Source organism: Oenanthe melanoleuca, chromosome 21, assembly GCF_029582105.1.
Source record: "Oenanthe melanoleuca isolate GR-GAL-2019-014 chromosome 21, OMel1.0, whole genome shotgun sequence".
In the NCBI taxonomy this organism is placed as follows: Eukaryota; Metazoa; Chordata; class Aves; order Passeriformes; family Muscicapidae; genus Oenanthe; species Oenanthe melanoleuca.
Genome location: NC_079354.1, coordinates 4,775,441 through 4,789,662, shown reverse-complemented (window position 1 = coordinate 4,789,662; position 14,222 = coordinate 4,775,441). Strand labels below are relative to the sequence as shown.

The 14,222-nt window shown below is 41.9% G+C and overlaps 1 protein-coding gene across 2 annotated transcripts in view; it reads left to right on the top strand.

The window, feature by feature from the left end:
• The window catches only part of PLCH2 (phospholipase C eta 2), a 73,284-nt gene that overhangs the window by 45,019 nt on the left and 14,043 nt on the right, over positions 1-14,222 (top strand). For both annotated transcript variants that reach the window (XM_056507894.1, XM_056507895.1), the window contains 13 exons: positions 207-336; positions 1,325-1,495; positions 3,312-3,405; positions 6,985-7,188; positions 8,162-8,282; positions 9,519-9,690; positions 9,946-10,053; positions 11,229-11,387; positions 12,121-12,213; positions 12,678-12,778; positions 13,069-13,166; positions 13,478-13,660; positions 14,028-14,135. In XM_056507894.1, the coding sequence (XP_056363869.1) occupies positions 207-336; positions 1,325-1,495; positions 3,312-3,405; positions 6,985-7,188; positions 8,162-8,282; positions 9,519-9,690; positions 9,946-10,053; positions 11,229-11,387; positions 12,121-12,213; positions 12,678-12,778; positions 13,069-13,166; positions 13,478-13,660; positions 14,028-14,135 (1,742 nt within the window). The remainder of the gene's footprint in view (positions 1-206; positions 337-1,324; positions 1,496-3,311; positions 3,406-6,984; positions 7,189-8,161; positions 8,283-9,518; positions 9,691-9,945; positions 10,054-11,228; positions 11,388-12,120; positions 12,214-12,677; positions 12,779-13,068; positions 13,167-13,477; positions 13,661-14,027; positions 14,136-14,222) is intronic.

Below are 14,222 nucleotides of genomic sequence, written 5' to 3'. Positions count from 1 at the left end.
GTGCTGTCAAATAGGCACAGAGCACATGTGGCATGTTGAGCACAGCAAGTTCTCTTACTGAACTAACATGAGGAGAGTTAGATATTAGCTTGACCTTTCATTCCCAGTCTCATTTGCAGTGTTTCCTAATGTGAAAAAAATAATATATCCATGATGTTCAGTAATATCCTTCGATACTCCCTGCTGTTCCTTAACTCCTGTTCAATGTGGTTGAAGCAGACATTTGATGAGGCAGATAAAAATGGGGATGGCAGTCTGAGTATTAGTGAAGTGCTCCAGCTCATGCACAAACTGAATGTGAACCTACCCCGACAGAAAGTCAAGCAAATGTTTAAGGTAAGAATTTTTTCTTTTCCTGAAAAAGCAAGGATTGAACAGGAAACCCAGTAGGAGAGATTGCAAATACTTCAGCAGCTGGTTTGTTTCCACTCTGCTGAGAGATACTACACAGCCCATTTGGTAAATTGGAAAGAGCTCCAGAAACACGTCACAGATAAATTGTTATGCACAGAAAAAGGCAACACACCAGGTACCTTCTGGTGTTACATAACATGAAAACACACAGTACCAAGACTGCTCTTTTGCTATACCTTTTTGATCAGAAACTCAGTCATGTTTCCTCCTCTGATTATGTTCTCTCTAACAAATCTCTAACAAATATTACCTAATAAAGTATCCAATATCCTATGATAGCTGGTACTAATAAAATACCCAGCATGCAAACTTCTGATTTTTGCACTGCTAAGAGCTGTTTGTTTTACATTGCATTCTGCTGACCTTGGCCCAGTTTAGTGAGCAACAATGGAGATGTGTAGCTTTTGTTATCACAAAGTCCCTGCAGGGACCAGCAAGCCTTTATGTGAAATCCCTGATGATTTTTTCTTTACTTGCAAAATTAGTATTCTTCCAGATCTTATTAGTTTATGGCCATGGATTTAACAGATATCCTCTCAAATCCTGGGTATAAAATTAATTTCAAGATGATTTGGGCTCCAATGACCTTCTGAAGATGTGAGTGGATAATCTGCCACACACATACATTGTTTGAGGGAACCTTGTCTTTATTGATTGCCACAGACAGAAGAAATTCTTCAGTGGAGTTCTCTGCAGAATAATTAAAACCTTCAAAATTGTTTTTTGGCTCCTGCACTGATGTATCCATAGGAGAGGTTCAAAGCTGTGCAGAGGATTCCTGTGACAAGGCTGATAGATCAGTCAGGCAGCTCCAACTTGCATTTAATTCCAGCACTTCACTCTCATGCAGGGGTTTGTTTATCTAAAATTGGTGCAGGCAGTTGGGCTCCTGACTGTCTCGTTGCTGCAGGAGGCTGACACAGATGACAACCAGGGCACACTGGACTTTGAGGAGTTCTGTGCCTTCTACAAGATGATGTCGACGCGGCGCGACCTGTACCTGCTGATGCTCACCTACAGCAACCACAAGGATTACCTGGACACAGACGACCTGAAACGCTTCCTGGAGACTGAACAGAAGGTAGGGCCCAAGCCAGGAGCAGAATTCCAGCTGCATGCCTTCCTGCCTGCCATTGGGAATGAATTCCCTTCTAAAAGGAGTGAGGATTTTGATGCTGTGCATGTTAAAAATGGACAGAGTCTTGTTTTCATCTGTAGGCTGGCAGGACTATTTCTTGAATCTTCTGGCTCTCACTACCTTTTTTTCCCTGTAGGGTCTCTTGGTGTGCCCCTAAATACAATCTCTAGAATTGCTTTCTCTTTTCACGTGTTCCCCTCGAGCAATCCCATCAGCACCTGTCTGTTCCCAGTATTCAGTACCTTGGGGCAAAGCTGGTGTTCCTGGCTCTGCTTGTGACCTAGTGCACAGCCCATGATGAAACTCTGAATTACTTTGTCACACTATCTCAGTGTGCAAACTGGAAGATTATCTTTCAAAGAGCAGTTGAGAGGATGATTAATGTATAGGAGAGTTTTTGAAACACATTGTAGTGCCTAAGAAATTTTTCTCTGAGTGATTTAACTCCAGTGCTGCAGGAAGAAATGCTTTGATTTATCTTTGCACTTTTCATCTCATGGTCTCCTCTGAAGCTTCATGCTTGTAAGTCATAAATGTCCAGAGTTTCAGTCATTGTCCATGAAAGGAATGAATAAAATATCCACCTCTCTGGCAGTTACCTTCTTAGATAAGGGGTGTGTTTCCATTTCATTGGTCAATTGATCCTCCAGATGGTGAGGGGAAAATGAACACTCACCACAGGACTCAAATCAACTCAGCTAATTACTGATATGTGCAAATCCTCCCTGGGGGGCTTCTCTCCCTTGCCATGGTTCCTCATACAACATGGACAGGGAAAAGATCTTTACTCCATTCCAGGAAAACCTGGTGTTCCAGAGCTTTATCTCTGGAACCCAGTATCAGTGATGTTCAAATGCAGGGTTAGAGGTTTTTGTCTTCTTCTTTTACTTTTATTTATTAGGTTTTAAATTATCTCCAGAAAAGGCATTGATCTTGTGGTAGATGTGCTGGTGGTTTCATTTTCCCCCAGGCAAAGATTCTGTGTTGCCAAATTGATGGTCACTTTATTGCACTCTGATGACAAGGACTGTGTTTTCATGCCATGTACAGCACCTAATAGAAAGGATTTGCTGGACCACTCAGGACAGGAGTGTTAAATAATATCAGGATAATTGAGAATACATAAACAGTTAATAGCAGGAATATTAACTGTGTTAAAATTAAGTTACTAAAACATTGCATTATGTAAAAAAAGTTACAGCTCAACATTAATGGCCCTGGTTTCATAAATGACAACATTTACAGACATATATTTCCCTTTGTACTTTTTTTCAGTTGAGAATGCAAAGCAACCTTGAAGTTAGCAGATTTCCTGAGAACATTATGTCCAGATTCTGTTTCCCTGCTACTAACAGATTTTTCTGTCTGCTGCATAAAGATGAGACATTTTCTTGTTTTATTTTAAAGGAAAAAAACCCTTTGATAATGCAAACTAATCCTCTAATCCTACAAGAGAAGAAATCCCATTGGTTTGTGACAAAGCTCGTTCTATTTGGATGCTCTGTGGTGCCTAACAACAGATCTGACCTACAAAGCAGAACTCTGTCATCAGGCAGCTGCCAATAGCACAGAAACTTTTCACAGAGCACTTCCCTTCTGATCTGACCTGACACTGATTGACAGGAGTGAGAATCCCACTGGGGAACTGGAAATCCTGAGTCCCACTATGGATAATCTGCCCAGTTGGACTGGAGGCAGAGGAGAGAGCTCAGAGAAGCTGTGATTAATAGTTAACACTGCATTTTTGCTGCTGTTACAGATGACAAATGTAACTAAGGAACATTGCCTGGAAATCATCAGCAAGTTTGAGCCATGCCCAGAGAACAAGAAGGAGGGAGCCCTGGGAATTGATGGTAAGCTGGCTGGTGCAGATTTGTGGGGGAAAGAGAACTGTGTCAATGCTCAGGAGAGCATTGCTGCTGCTTGCAGAATATATAGCTGTAGAATTTTGTCATGTTGTATTGAGCATGTTTCCAGTCTTTTTTGCTATTTTTTTTTTTTAATATCTACCATTTACTGAGGAACCTAAAGGGAAATCAGATCTCCTTGGAGGAGTTTTGAAAGGTACATATCAGGATGAAGCAGCAGCCATTGAAAGTCAACTAGAACTGGAGGTGTCTCTATCTGTGCTTTTGCAAAATACAGTTGAATTTAGTTGCATCATTCCTGCAGGTATTTTTGGAAATCATTTAAGTCTTAATATAAGAGGAGTGATGTGATCCAGAGTAAATGTGAGTGGGATGATAGACAAAATTGGTCCTGCCTTCCTGACCTTTGCTGCTGAAGCCTTCTCTCTAAATATATCAGTGCTGTACCACCAGGCTGGTAGCTGTTATTTTGGGGGCTGGCTGTAAGTCCTTTCCCCTAAATAGTAAATCTTCAGTCAGATCTTATCTTATTGACTCCAGGAAGGGAATACATTCCTCAGGAATTAGGTTCTGTGCAAAAGTTCTTGGACCTTTAGAAAATCAGTCTTGTCCATTTCTGTGGGTGTGTTGTCATCCTGAAAAGTGGCAGAACAGAAGTTGTTTGGTTTTCTGCAGGAAGAAGTGGGTAGTTTCTGGTACAATGTGTAAGGTGGTTGCTTAGGATGGGTCAAGGTCTGTTCTACTTCCAGACTAAATTTTCAATTTATTTTAAAGCTTATGCTAATGCCAGTGAGACAGCAGATGACATTCTTTTCATTTTCTGGCTTTTACAGGCAGTTGCAGTCAAATAAATAATGAATAGGCGAGTTCATTATCTTTCCTTCCTCATACTTGCAAAAGTAAGAGTAGGCTTTTCAAACTATTGTAAGTTTCCATAGAGGAAAAACAACAAGAAAAAAAAATCTATACAATTGCTTTACCTCAGAATGGATGATAAAACATTAGAGACTTTGTGGGCTAGGATAAGAGAGAGTCCAGCATGCTGACATTCTTCTGGTGTCTGCTACAGAGCTCCTGATCAGGGGAAAGCAGGAGGTGAGGAACTTTGGAGACAATTGGAAAAAGCTTTGTGACCTTAACCCCCCCAGTAACTGGCTGGAAGTGAAGCAGAACTGAACAGATCTAGTCTAGAGCTTAATTAATGCAGGAGATTCCTGCTAACATCCAACCAGAGGGGACTGAGGAGCTGGCAGGGGAACACTGCTGGGCTGGGCTGACAAAGGAGGAAGAGCAGCTTAAAAATGATAAATCTGTGTCTGCATGTACATCCTGTATGAACATGTGCACACACACACACACACACACACACACACACACACACACACACACAGGAGCTATTCCTCTCTTGTCTTTGCGTGGAGTTGAGACTTTAGATGTCTCCTATCTCCCAGAAAACAAGTCCAGTGTTGCCCTGGGGACTGAAATGCAGAGCCCTGGAAGCTGAAGCTGCCTGTTTATTCCTCAAATGGGTACAGCCCCGACAGGAGCATCCTGCCCACACTTGGCTGCACTTCAACAGTGGTGAAATAACAGTACAGGGTTCTTTGTCCTTCCCTGTTCATTCATGTGCCTGCACTGCCTTGTGTCCTCAGCTGTGCTGGCTTTTGTCATGGAGCACCTTGGACTGTGACAATGGGCTCATACACATCTTGTAGAGAAACCTTTACCTTTGTCTGCTGATCAAAGTGACACCAGAGCACCTTCCCTGATGTGACACTGCATCCTGTGGGACACCCTGACAGCACCTTCCTTCACTCCTGTTTCTTCCCCCTAGGACTGATAAATCCAATTAGTGTGAACTCATTACAACCATCATGACATCATATTTTAACAAGAGCTTAAAGCAAACAATGGTGGTGTTGCAGCAGCTGCCCTCCCAGTGCTGGGTGGAATTAATTTTGCAGCAGCTGATTGGTTTGCAGGAAGAACTGACTGTGTTTGCTGACACACTCTCTGCTCTATCCATTTTCCACAGTGGCTGCTCTGCCTTGGTTCATCTTTTGTTTTCACCCTGGCTCTGTCACTGATTTGCTCATTGATCATGGTGTGTGCTCCAAGAGACTTCAATATTCAGCTGGGCTGAGCTGAATTCCCTGGCACTGTGTCCCAGTGTATTGTTCAAAAAATTTTGGCTGCTATTTGTGTTTATCAGCTCTTTTCCTTTCATAAAACTTTTAACACAAAATGTGTAGCCTAGAAGGGCCATCATAAAGGTGGCATTTTATTTTGTCTCAGTCAAAGTGTGTTAAGACCTTTGGAAGTTTGGCAGGATGAATGAAATGTCAGGAGAATTAGAAGTCTTGAAGCAGAAACCTATTGATCAAAGGCATCATCACTGTCAGCAAAGTCAGGGTGTGAATGGGAATCTGGGTCTTTCCTTGGTGGTGAAAGAAAAACCTTTGGGAGAGATTTGAAGTGGAGTTACAGTGCTTCAAGAAGTGTCTGTGATATGTGCACAAATGCCTGCTGGGGGTCTGAGAGCGGCAATTTCACACAAAGATAAAATCATAACTTTATAAAACTTTGCTTCTGAACAAGAGTAGTGATTGCAATACACAGAGGTGTATTGATGATGTCTGCAGGATTTACAAGCATCCCACTGCTCTGAAAATAAATTCTTCTGATAGCATCACTGAAAGCCCCACAGAAAACTGATATTTCAGTGTCAAGTCTGGAGTGAAATTCAGTCTCTGAAGTGACATTGGTGCAGTGCTGCAGAGCTCCCCACTCCACAGGCAGGTTTGTGTGTCATATCCAAATTACAGAGTGTAACTTGTACAAGCCAATGTGCACTGCCATTATCCTGGTATTTTTGGGAAAATACTGCAAATACTGCGAGAGGAGAGGAGAGGAGAGGAGAGGAGAGGAGAGGAGAGGAGAGGAGAGGAGAGGAGAGGAGAGGAGAGGAGAGGAGAGGAGAGGAGAGGAGAGGAGAGGAGAGGAGAGGAGAGGAGAGGAGAGGAGAGGAGAGGAGAGGAGAGGAGAGGAGAGGAGAGGAGAGGAGAGGAGAGGAGAGGAGAGGAGAATCTCCTGTTGAGCCATCAAAAAAAAAAAAAAAAAAGAAACCAAATACATCAAAACCTGTCTCTTTGCAGCCCAATACTGCAGATCTTACAGGATTTCACTGAGGAGCACCTCCAGGATATGACTGCAGATTTTTGGAGGCTTTTATATGCCATGTGACCCAATGTCCTAGCAGAATCTTTTGACACAAGTTGTAAGGCTAAGCAGTTTGGATTAAATAGACATATTTTTCTCTGGAAAGGCAGAGCAGAAAAATGTACAAAGCAATGAGAAAAGCAATAATTGCACTTGGTCATGGTGACAATTTGGGGGTAATGGTGCTATTTCTTTATCTTAAATGTTGATGAATTTAAATTAAAATTAAAATTTAAATTATCTTAAATGCTGGTGAATATAGGCATGCATTTTAGGCTGGTTTTAGGAAGATTACAGCAACAGAAAGGATGAACCTGTATTATTTCCAGTGCTGTTTGTTGGCAGGTTTCACCAATTACATGAGGAGTCCATCGGGGGACATATTCAACCCAGAGCATTACCAAGTGAACCAGGACATGAGCTACCCTCTGAGTCACTATTTCATTACCTCTTCACACAACACCTACCTCATGGGAGATCAGCTGATGTCCCAGTCCAGGGTGGACATGTATGCATGGGTGCTGCAGTCTGGCTGTCGCTGCGTGGAAGGTAAAGAGCAAAAGGAGCTCTCAGGGGGCTCTGTAGACTTGTTTCTCCTCCCTGAAGAAAGATTTCTGCAGGACATGGTAACTGAGGAGAGGAAAAAGCCTTGGGAAATGGTGTCTTCATAAAGAACAACAAAATAATGAGATAGAACAGAGACATTTTATTGAGCGTGGAAATAAAACAGATATTTGAGGAGTGGTGTTGCTGGTAGCGAGGAAAAAAGTTATAAAGCTCCTGTTGTAGAGAGGATGCTGATGTTGGGCACAATGCACTGGTGCCTGCCCTGCCTAGCCAAGTGTGGGACAACCAGACTGGCAAATATGGCAGAGTTCCTGCCCCATTTAAGAGGAAAGTGGATATTTCTGCTCAGGGAAGTATTCTGTGAAATGGTGAGAGTCTCTGCAGTGACCAGGAAGCCTTTTTGTGCAATCCCTCCTGATCCCTGCTGCCTTCCTGAGATATTGCCTGTTTCATCGTCATCATCTTTAATGTTCTGACCATCAAAGTGTTCTCACAGTTTTTCAGAAGGCAAATACAGTTTGCTCAGGTTGGATGGCAGATGTGCCATTGGCTTCAGAGAAGTAAAACATTTCATGGAAATATAATAGACAAGTATAGAGTCAGGCAAAAATCCAAGGTGGCCAGGTCTTGGATTGGTCTGTGTTGTGAGCAGCTTGGCTGAGAGTCTCTGCTTTCCTTTTCATGTTCAGCAGGAGCACAATGAAAGCAATGCTCTGCTCTGTCATCTCTCTCCCTGTCATAAACTCACCAGCACTGTTAAAAGAGTTTCTTTGCTTGGGGATTTCTCAGTCAGTGGGAACAGGCACCTGGTCCCAGCACAAGTCAAGGCCAGGAAGTTCCTTCCCAGGAAGGATGTTCAGCACAGTGAGGGTGGGAATGAACCTGTGCCCTGCTTTGGGGACACAGATGCTGCCAGGTTTCCTGCTCTGATGGTGTCACTGTTTCTGTCCCACAGTTGACTGCTGGGATGGGCCGGACGGGGAGCCAATTGTCCACCATGGATACACCTTGACTTCCAAAATCCTCTTCAGAGATGTGATTGAAACTATCAACAAATATGCCTTTATCAAGAATGAGTATGTACCCAGCCTGCCAACCTTTGAGTCTCAGGGCTATGAATGGGAGCATCCTTGTACAGGGAGTGAAAATCTGACCTGCTCCAGAATTCCAGACAGAATTTGGAATTGTTTTCTGGGGGGAAATCCTTCAGATCCTTCAGAAAGAAACACCAAGGCAAAGCTGAGTAGGGACATTCTGCACAGATGTGTGGAGCTGCCTTTATTGAGCTTGTACAACACCTGAGGAACAACAGGGTTTGCCAGGGAATGTTTTTAGTTAAAGGCTGACAGCTGAACCACTTTGTCTCTCTGGATGTGCACTCTGGTGCTGCCAAGGCTACACCTGTGTGCTCCAGGGATAGGAAACAAGGCAGGGAATAAAGAATCCAAAGAGACAGTAGCCTGATTGTGGACAAAGCAGAGTGTTCATCAGAAAGAGATTATTTTCCCTACAGGTACATAGCTCAGAAAATCAATATTATTCATGGGAAGTTTCATATACCTTGACAGTTACTGTTCTTCTCCTCCACAAACAGTGAAAATGTGTGTGCCAACTTTTTTTTTTTTTTTAAATAGAAATTACTTTATGGCTGTAAAAATTTTCCAGTAGATCCCCTAAAGCAGCCCATTGCCTTTACAAATAGAGCTAAATTTGCACTAAATTTTCACACCAGGTAAACTTCTTGTGAGCCTGAGATTTTTTGCAGTTTGCCTGAAGTCATGGTAAACAAATCAAAGCAATGCTTATGAAATGGTTCAGTTTTTTTTTTAAACCTTTGCAAAAATGGTACCTGGGATCACATCATCAACTGTTGGCGTGGCTGAAAGTCTTATTTTTCCTGATGAGGAGCTAATGAAGGCCAGATGTCAGGATAGAAATAACTGATTTTTTATTAATGAATCTGTGATAGTTCAGTCCTGCAAAACTCCTTTATAGTCTGGCTGTTGTGCTGATGTTAAAAGAACATAATCTCTGAAGAGAAATCCATCTTCAATGTGGTTTTACACTGTACTGACCACACTGGAGTAGATGTTCCACAAGTCTTATCTTCAACCAACCAGGCATTGCTGTTCCTTGGCCTCAGCCTGGATAATCAACAATAAATGAAAGCTAAAAATAGAAACAACACTTGTGTCTTTGTAGAAGAGGCTTTGTCTGCAGGTTTATCTCTATGACACTGCTCTCTTGTTTGTGGGAAAAGTCTTCAGGCTGTAAAAGCCAAAACTGCAGGTGATGCTTGCCTGTCTCTGCAGGTACCCTGTGATCCTGTCGATTGAGAACCACTGCAGCATCGTGCAGCAGAAGAAGATGGCTCAGTATCTCACAGAAATCTTGGGAGACAAACTGGATCTGTCTTCTGTGCACAACGATGACTCCACAAAGCTCCCTTCACCAGCAAGTCTTAAAGGGAAGATCCTGGTTAAGGTAAACCCTGCTTCGTGTGTCCTTTCCCTCCTCCTGCCTGTGGTGATGATGATTTCTGCCTGGTTCTCACTGCACTCTAACTTAAATCATTTCACACAAAGCAGACCTTAGGAAACTGCTACTTAAGGTTCAGAACAAATGTCTTCTCAGTCAGTCAGAACCTGGAAAGATGCTCTGAACAATTTGGGATTTTTTGGAATATGTCATAGCAAGAGCTGCATGCTCCCCTGCCTCTGTAATAAATTTATCTTCTAGGGCAAGAAACTTCCAGCTAACATCAGTGAGGATGCAGAGGAAGGAGAAGTTTCTGATGAGGACAGTGCTGATGAGATTGATGATGACTGTAAACTGATGAATGGAGATGTAAGTGCCCCTTTGAGTGTAAATGTCTGGCAAGGCTTCCCATCCCAGTGGGAGGAAACCTCGTAGGAGTTCTCTGAATTGTGGGTGTGATCTGATCTTTGGGATTCATCACAAGTGGTTCAGGTTCTGAACCTTCATGGGGGCAGATTGACAAAAGTGCACAGAAAGCAGCACCTGCTCTAGGGTTGATGTTTCAAGTTTAAAATTTTAAAGAGTAATATCTCATGATTCTCCTGTGTATCACTGTGTGCTTGCCCTAAAATGCAAAAGAAAAGAAAATATTCTACTTACATCAAATTGTGGTCATTTTTACAGAGCATCCCTTTACTTTGCTGGATGTGGGCTTGGTTGATTTTTACTGTAAGGAAAATCTCTGCTGGCTTCAATCTGAAAATCCCTTATTTCTTCATCCTTTTTAAAAGTTCCGATTTTTTGTCACTTTAATCTTCTGGCAAGTTCCACTGCACCTTGCAGAAACAATACAAAACACAGCAAAACCATTTAATGACATAAACCTGATTGCCTTGGAGAGAGTTTGCATTCTCAGTCCATTCTCCCTCAAGCTATTTCCTCATTTTGTATTATAGATCTGATCCTTTTTATCTAAAAGAGAATATTCTTTGTGAATAAGACTAGTAAAGGAGAAAAATAATTTCTTGGCTTTTTAGAAGTTATTACATGTCAGCATATCACTTTGCAGTATTTTACAGCACCATCTCTGTTATTAACAGTTCACTTTGCTGAGGTTTACTGATGCTTTAAATCTGAGATTTGCTACACCTGGTTTGCTTTCCAAAATGAATATTTGAAGAGTTCAGAAAATCAGAACTTGATTCATGATAAATGTAACTGGGAATTCTTGAGGCCTACTGAGAGAACACAATCTGTCACCCCTTAAAAGACCTGAGTGAAATAGAAAACCCTCAATTTTTATTTTTAGTTTTATTTCCCCACGTCCCCACAAGGGCCATGGTGCACACAGAGGAGGGGACAGGACTTCTCTTGCATTTTGCCTTTGATGTGCTGAAAAGAGGATTCTAAAGCATCTCCCATCCACTCCTCCCAACAGATCTTGCACCTATTGCAGCTGCAGAGTCAGCCTGGACATGGCACAGGGCTCATGTGAAGCTTTTTTCATCACTGCCTTGTTTAATGATTTAATGTTTTGTTTGCAGGCATCTGCTAACAGGAAAAGAGTGGAGAATATAGCGAAGAAAAAACTTGACTCACTGATAAAAGAATCCAAAATCCGTGACTGTGAAGATCCAAACAATTTTACAGTTTCTACTCTACCATCCTCAGGAAAGGCTGGGCTGAAGTCTGAGAGTAAGAAGGTGAATTTATGTTGAATTTTACTTGTGTTTCATTAGATTACTAAATATATCTTATGATATTAACTTCAGCTTCATAGCTGAACTCATGCAGTTAATGATGGTGCCAGGTGAACATCACTGTCAGATACACAAACTATTTATCTTGCTCACACAGCAATTGGAGCATGAAATGTACTCTGAAATGACTTTTAAACAGGAAGAATTTGATTTTCCATTATAAAAACTGCTTATGAAAGTTGGGCTCTTTTTGTTCCCCAGTTCTCTATGTTCTATGCATTTTCAATATATTTTAATTTTATATTAACTCTAATTTATAAAAATGTACTCAGCCCACAGACTACACTTATGAAGTTGAGGCATTTTCATTTGAGACTTTGTAATAAGCCACAAAAAGTTTGGGAAGATTGTTCCACACAAATGAAAACCAGTGGAGATCTGCCAATAATAAGCAGGTGTAATAACCAGGGATTAAAACTAAACTAGGGATGAGAACTAAAAACCAGCTTCCCAAAACATTCAGTGGGGTGAGTTTTGGATCTATTTTAAACCCAATGCTTTACATGACTTATCAGAATTTTTGTGAGAGCCACTGCAAGGCCAAGGCTTGGCAAACCCCTTAGCAGAGGTGTTAGCCAGAACAGCCAGTGCTAAAACCCCCTGCTGTTTGTGCTGATATCCAGAGATGTCTGAGCACTCTGTCTGAGCTCCTGTGTTCTCTCTCTGGCTGTTTCAGAGTAAACTGGAGGATGATGTGGAATCTGGGGAAGATTTCAGTGCCAGCAAAAGGCACAGCCGCTCTCTCATGGGCAGCTTTTCCAAACGCAAGGTGAGCCCCTGGCAAGGTGAGGTCTGCACCAGATCTTGGATTCTTGGAGGGTTTTTTTTATTTTTGCACGCAGTGGAGATGAATTTCATCACTGCAGCATCTGCAGTACCTCACTCTGAGGCTGCTCACTGAGCAGACAGGCTGGGGAGCTGCTTGTCACTGTGCATACAGCCCAGATTCTATTTACATGGGGGTCTGAGAGAGTCCAATATCTAACTGAGAACCACAAAAATTAATTTACACTTTTATCTGAGGATTTGTCCTTCCATTATACAATGCTCAGACCTTGGGCTGAGTTTTCCCTACGTGCAAATCTAGCTGCAGAGCCGAGTGTTACGAAATCTGTCATTTTCCATTTTCCCTAAGTAACACACTCATTGGCATAACAAAGCAGAATTGTAGCCAGATGCTCAAACTTTGATTACACAGTTATGATATTATGGTTTTATTTCCCTCTGGCACAGAAAAAAGGAATCAAATTGAAAAAGGCATCAAGTCTGGAAGAGGGTGAAGACGATTCGGATTCTCAAGGGAATTTAGCCAGAAGCTCTGTACATTACAGCAGGTTTGTTAACAAGTGATTGGACAACTTTGTTGCTGAAATATGCCTGCATAAATGCACCCACTAAATAGGTTTGCTTCTGGTCTAGATGTGGGAATGTGGGGAGATGCAATGTCTGCCACAAAATCACCAGAATCATCTCTTGATGCTATTCAGACTAGCAAAGTTTTGGACTTTAATGCATTTTGAGCTCTTATTGCCCCATATATTTCTTTGCCCTGATTTATTTTTAAATGTGAAAGATAACATTTACCCCTTAATTGGTGGGAAGCTAATTTGTGTTGTCTTTCTAGGGTAAACAGACAGAAGAAGACAATGAAGCTGTCCAGGGCCCTGTCTGACCTGGTGAAATACACAAAATCTGTTGGCAGCCATGATGTTGAAACTGAAAGTAAGTTGAACTAAAAGTTTGGTGAAAATAATTGCTACACAAAGAAATGGAAATGTTTAATTAATGTTTTCATTAAAAGAAGGCTTCTTAATGAAGATTGAAGTCATCATCACATTCAGCTTCACTTTCCCAACCATAACTGCACAACAAGCCCAGTATCTGCTGTCATTTAAGGAAAACAGAGTTCCCTCTGAGTGGCATCTGCTGAAATGATGCTTGATAGTTAAAAGGAACTAATGCTCTGCACTTTTGAAAGCTTTATCTAGATAATAAATAATGAATAAGGAGATTACCTCTAATCTCCTCTGCAGTCTCTTCCAGCTGGCAGGTTTCATCTTTCAGTGAAACCAAAGCCCACCAGATCCTGCAGCAGAAGCCAGCCCAGTACCTGCGCTTCAACCAGCACCAGCTGTCCCGCATCTACCCCTCCTCCTACCGAGTGGACTCCAGCAACTACAACCCCCAGCCCTTCTGGAATGCTGGCTGCCAGCTTGGTGAGCTGAAAGGAAGCTTACCTATTTTTTTTTTCGTTCTATTTTGGGAGGGATGTTTTTATAGGAGTGCTGGAATCACCCCTTAGGACACTCTCTGCTTGTCCAGCTTTGCTGACCATTGAGTCCTCCTTGTTACTGTCCCTGGATTGATTACCTTCAACATGTGTCTCACATGCAAGGAGTTGCCTGGTAAAAGGAAATAAATGAATTTCTCAAATGAAAGAGGGCTTCAGAGTTCAGCTGTTTTGGAGAGCTTCTCTCCCTGAAGCTGTACTATATGTTATATAAGAGAATTATTTCCCATAAGATATCTGATTGTTTGCATCTAAGAAGTCAAATTTGAATCCGATTTATTTTTTTTTAATAGTTGCACTAAACTACCAGTCAGAGGGGAGAATGCTGCAACTGAACCGGGCCAAATTTAGTGCCAATGGGAACTGTGGCTATGTCCTCAAACCCAACTGCATGTGTCAAGGTAAGGAAAACCAGCAGAACCAGTGGTCACTGACTGCATGGCAGGATTGAGTGGTACATTTTATTTAAAGATGCATTTCTGATGCCA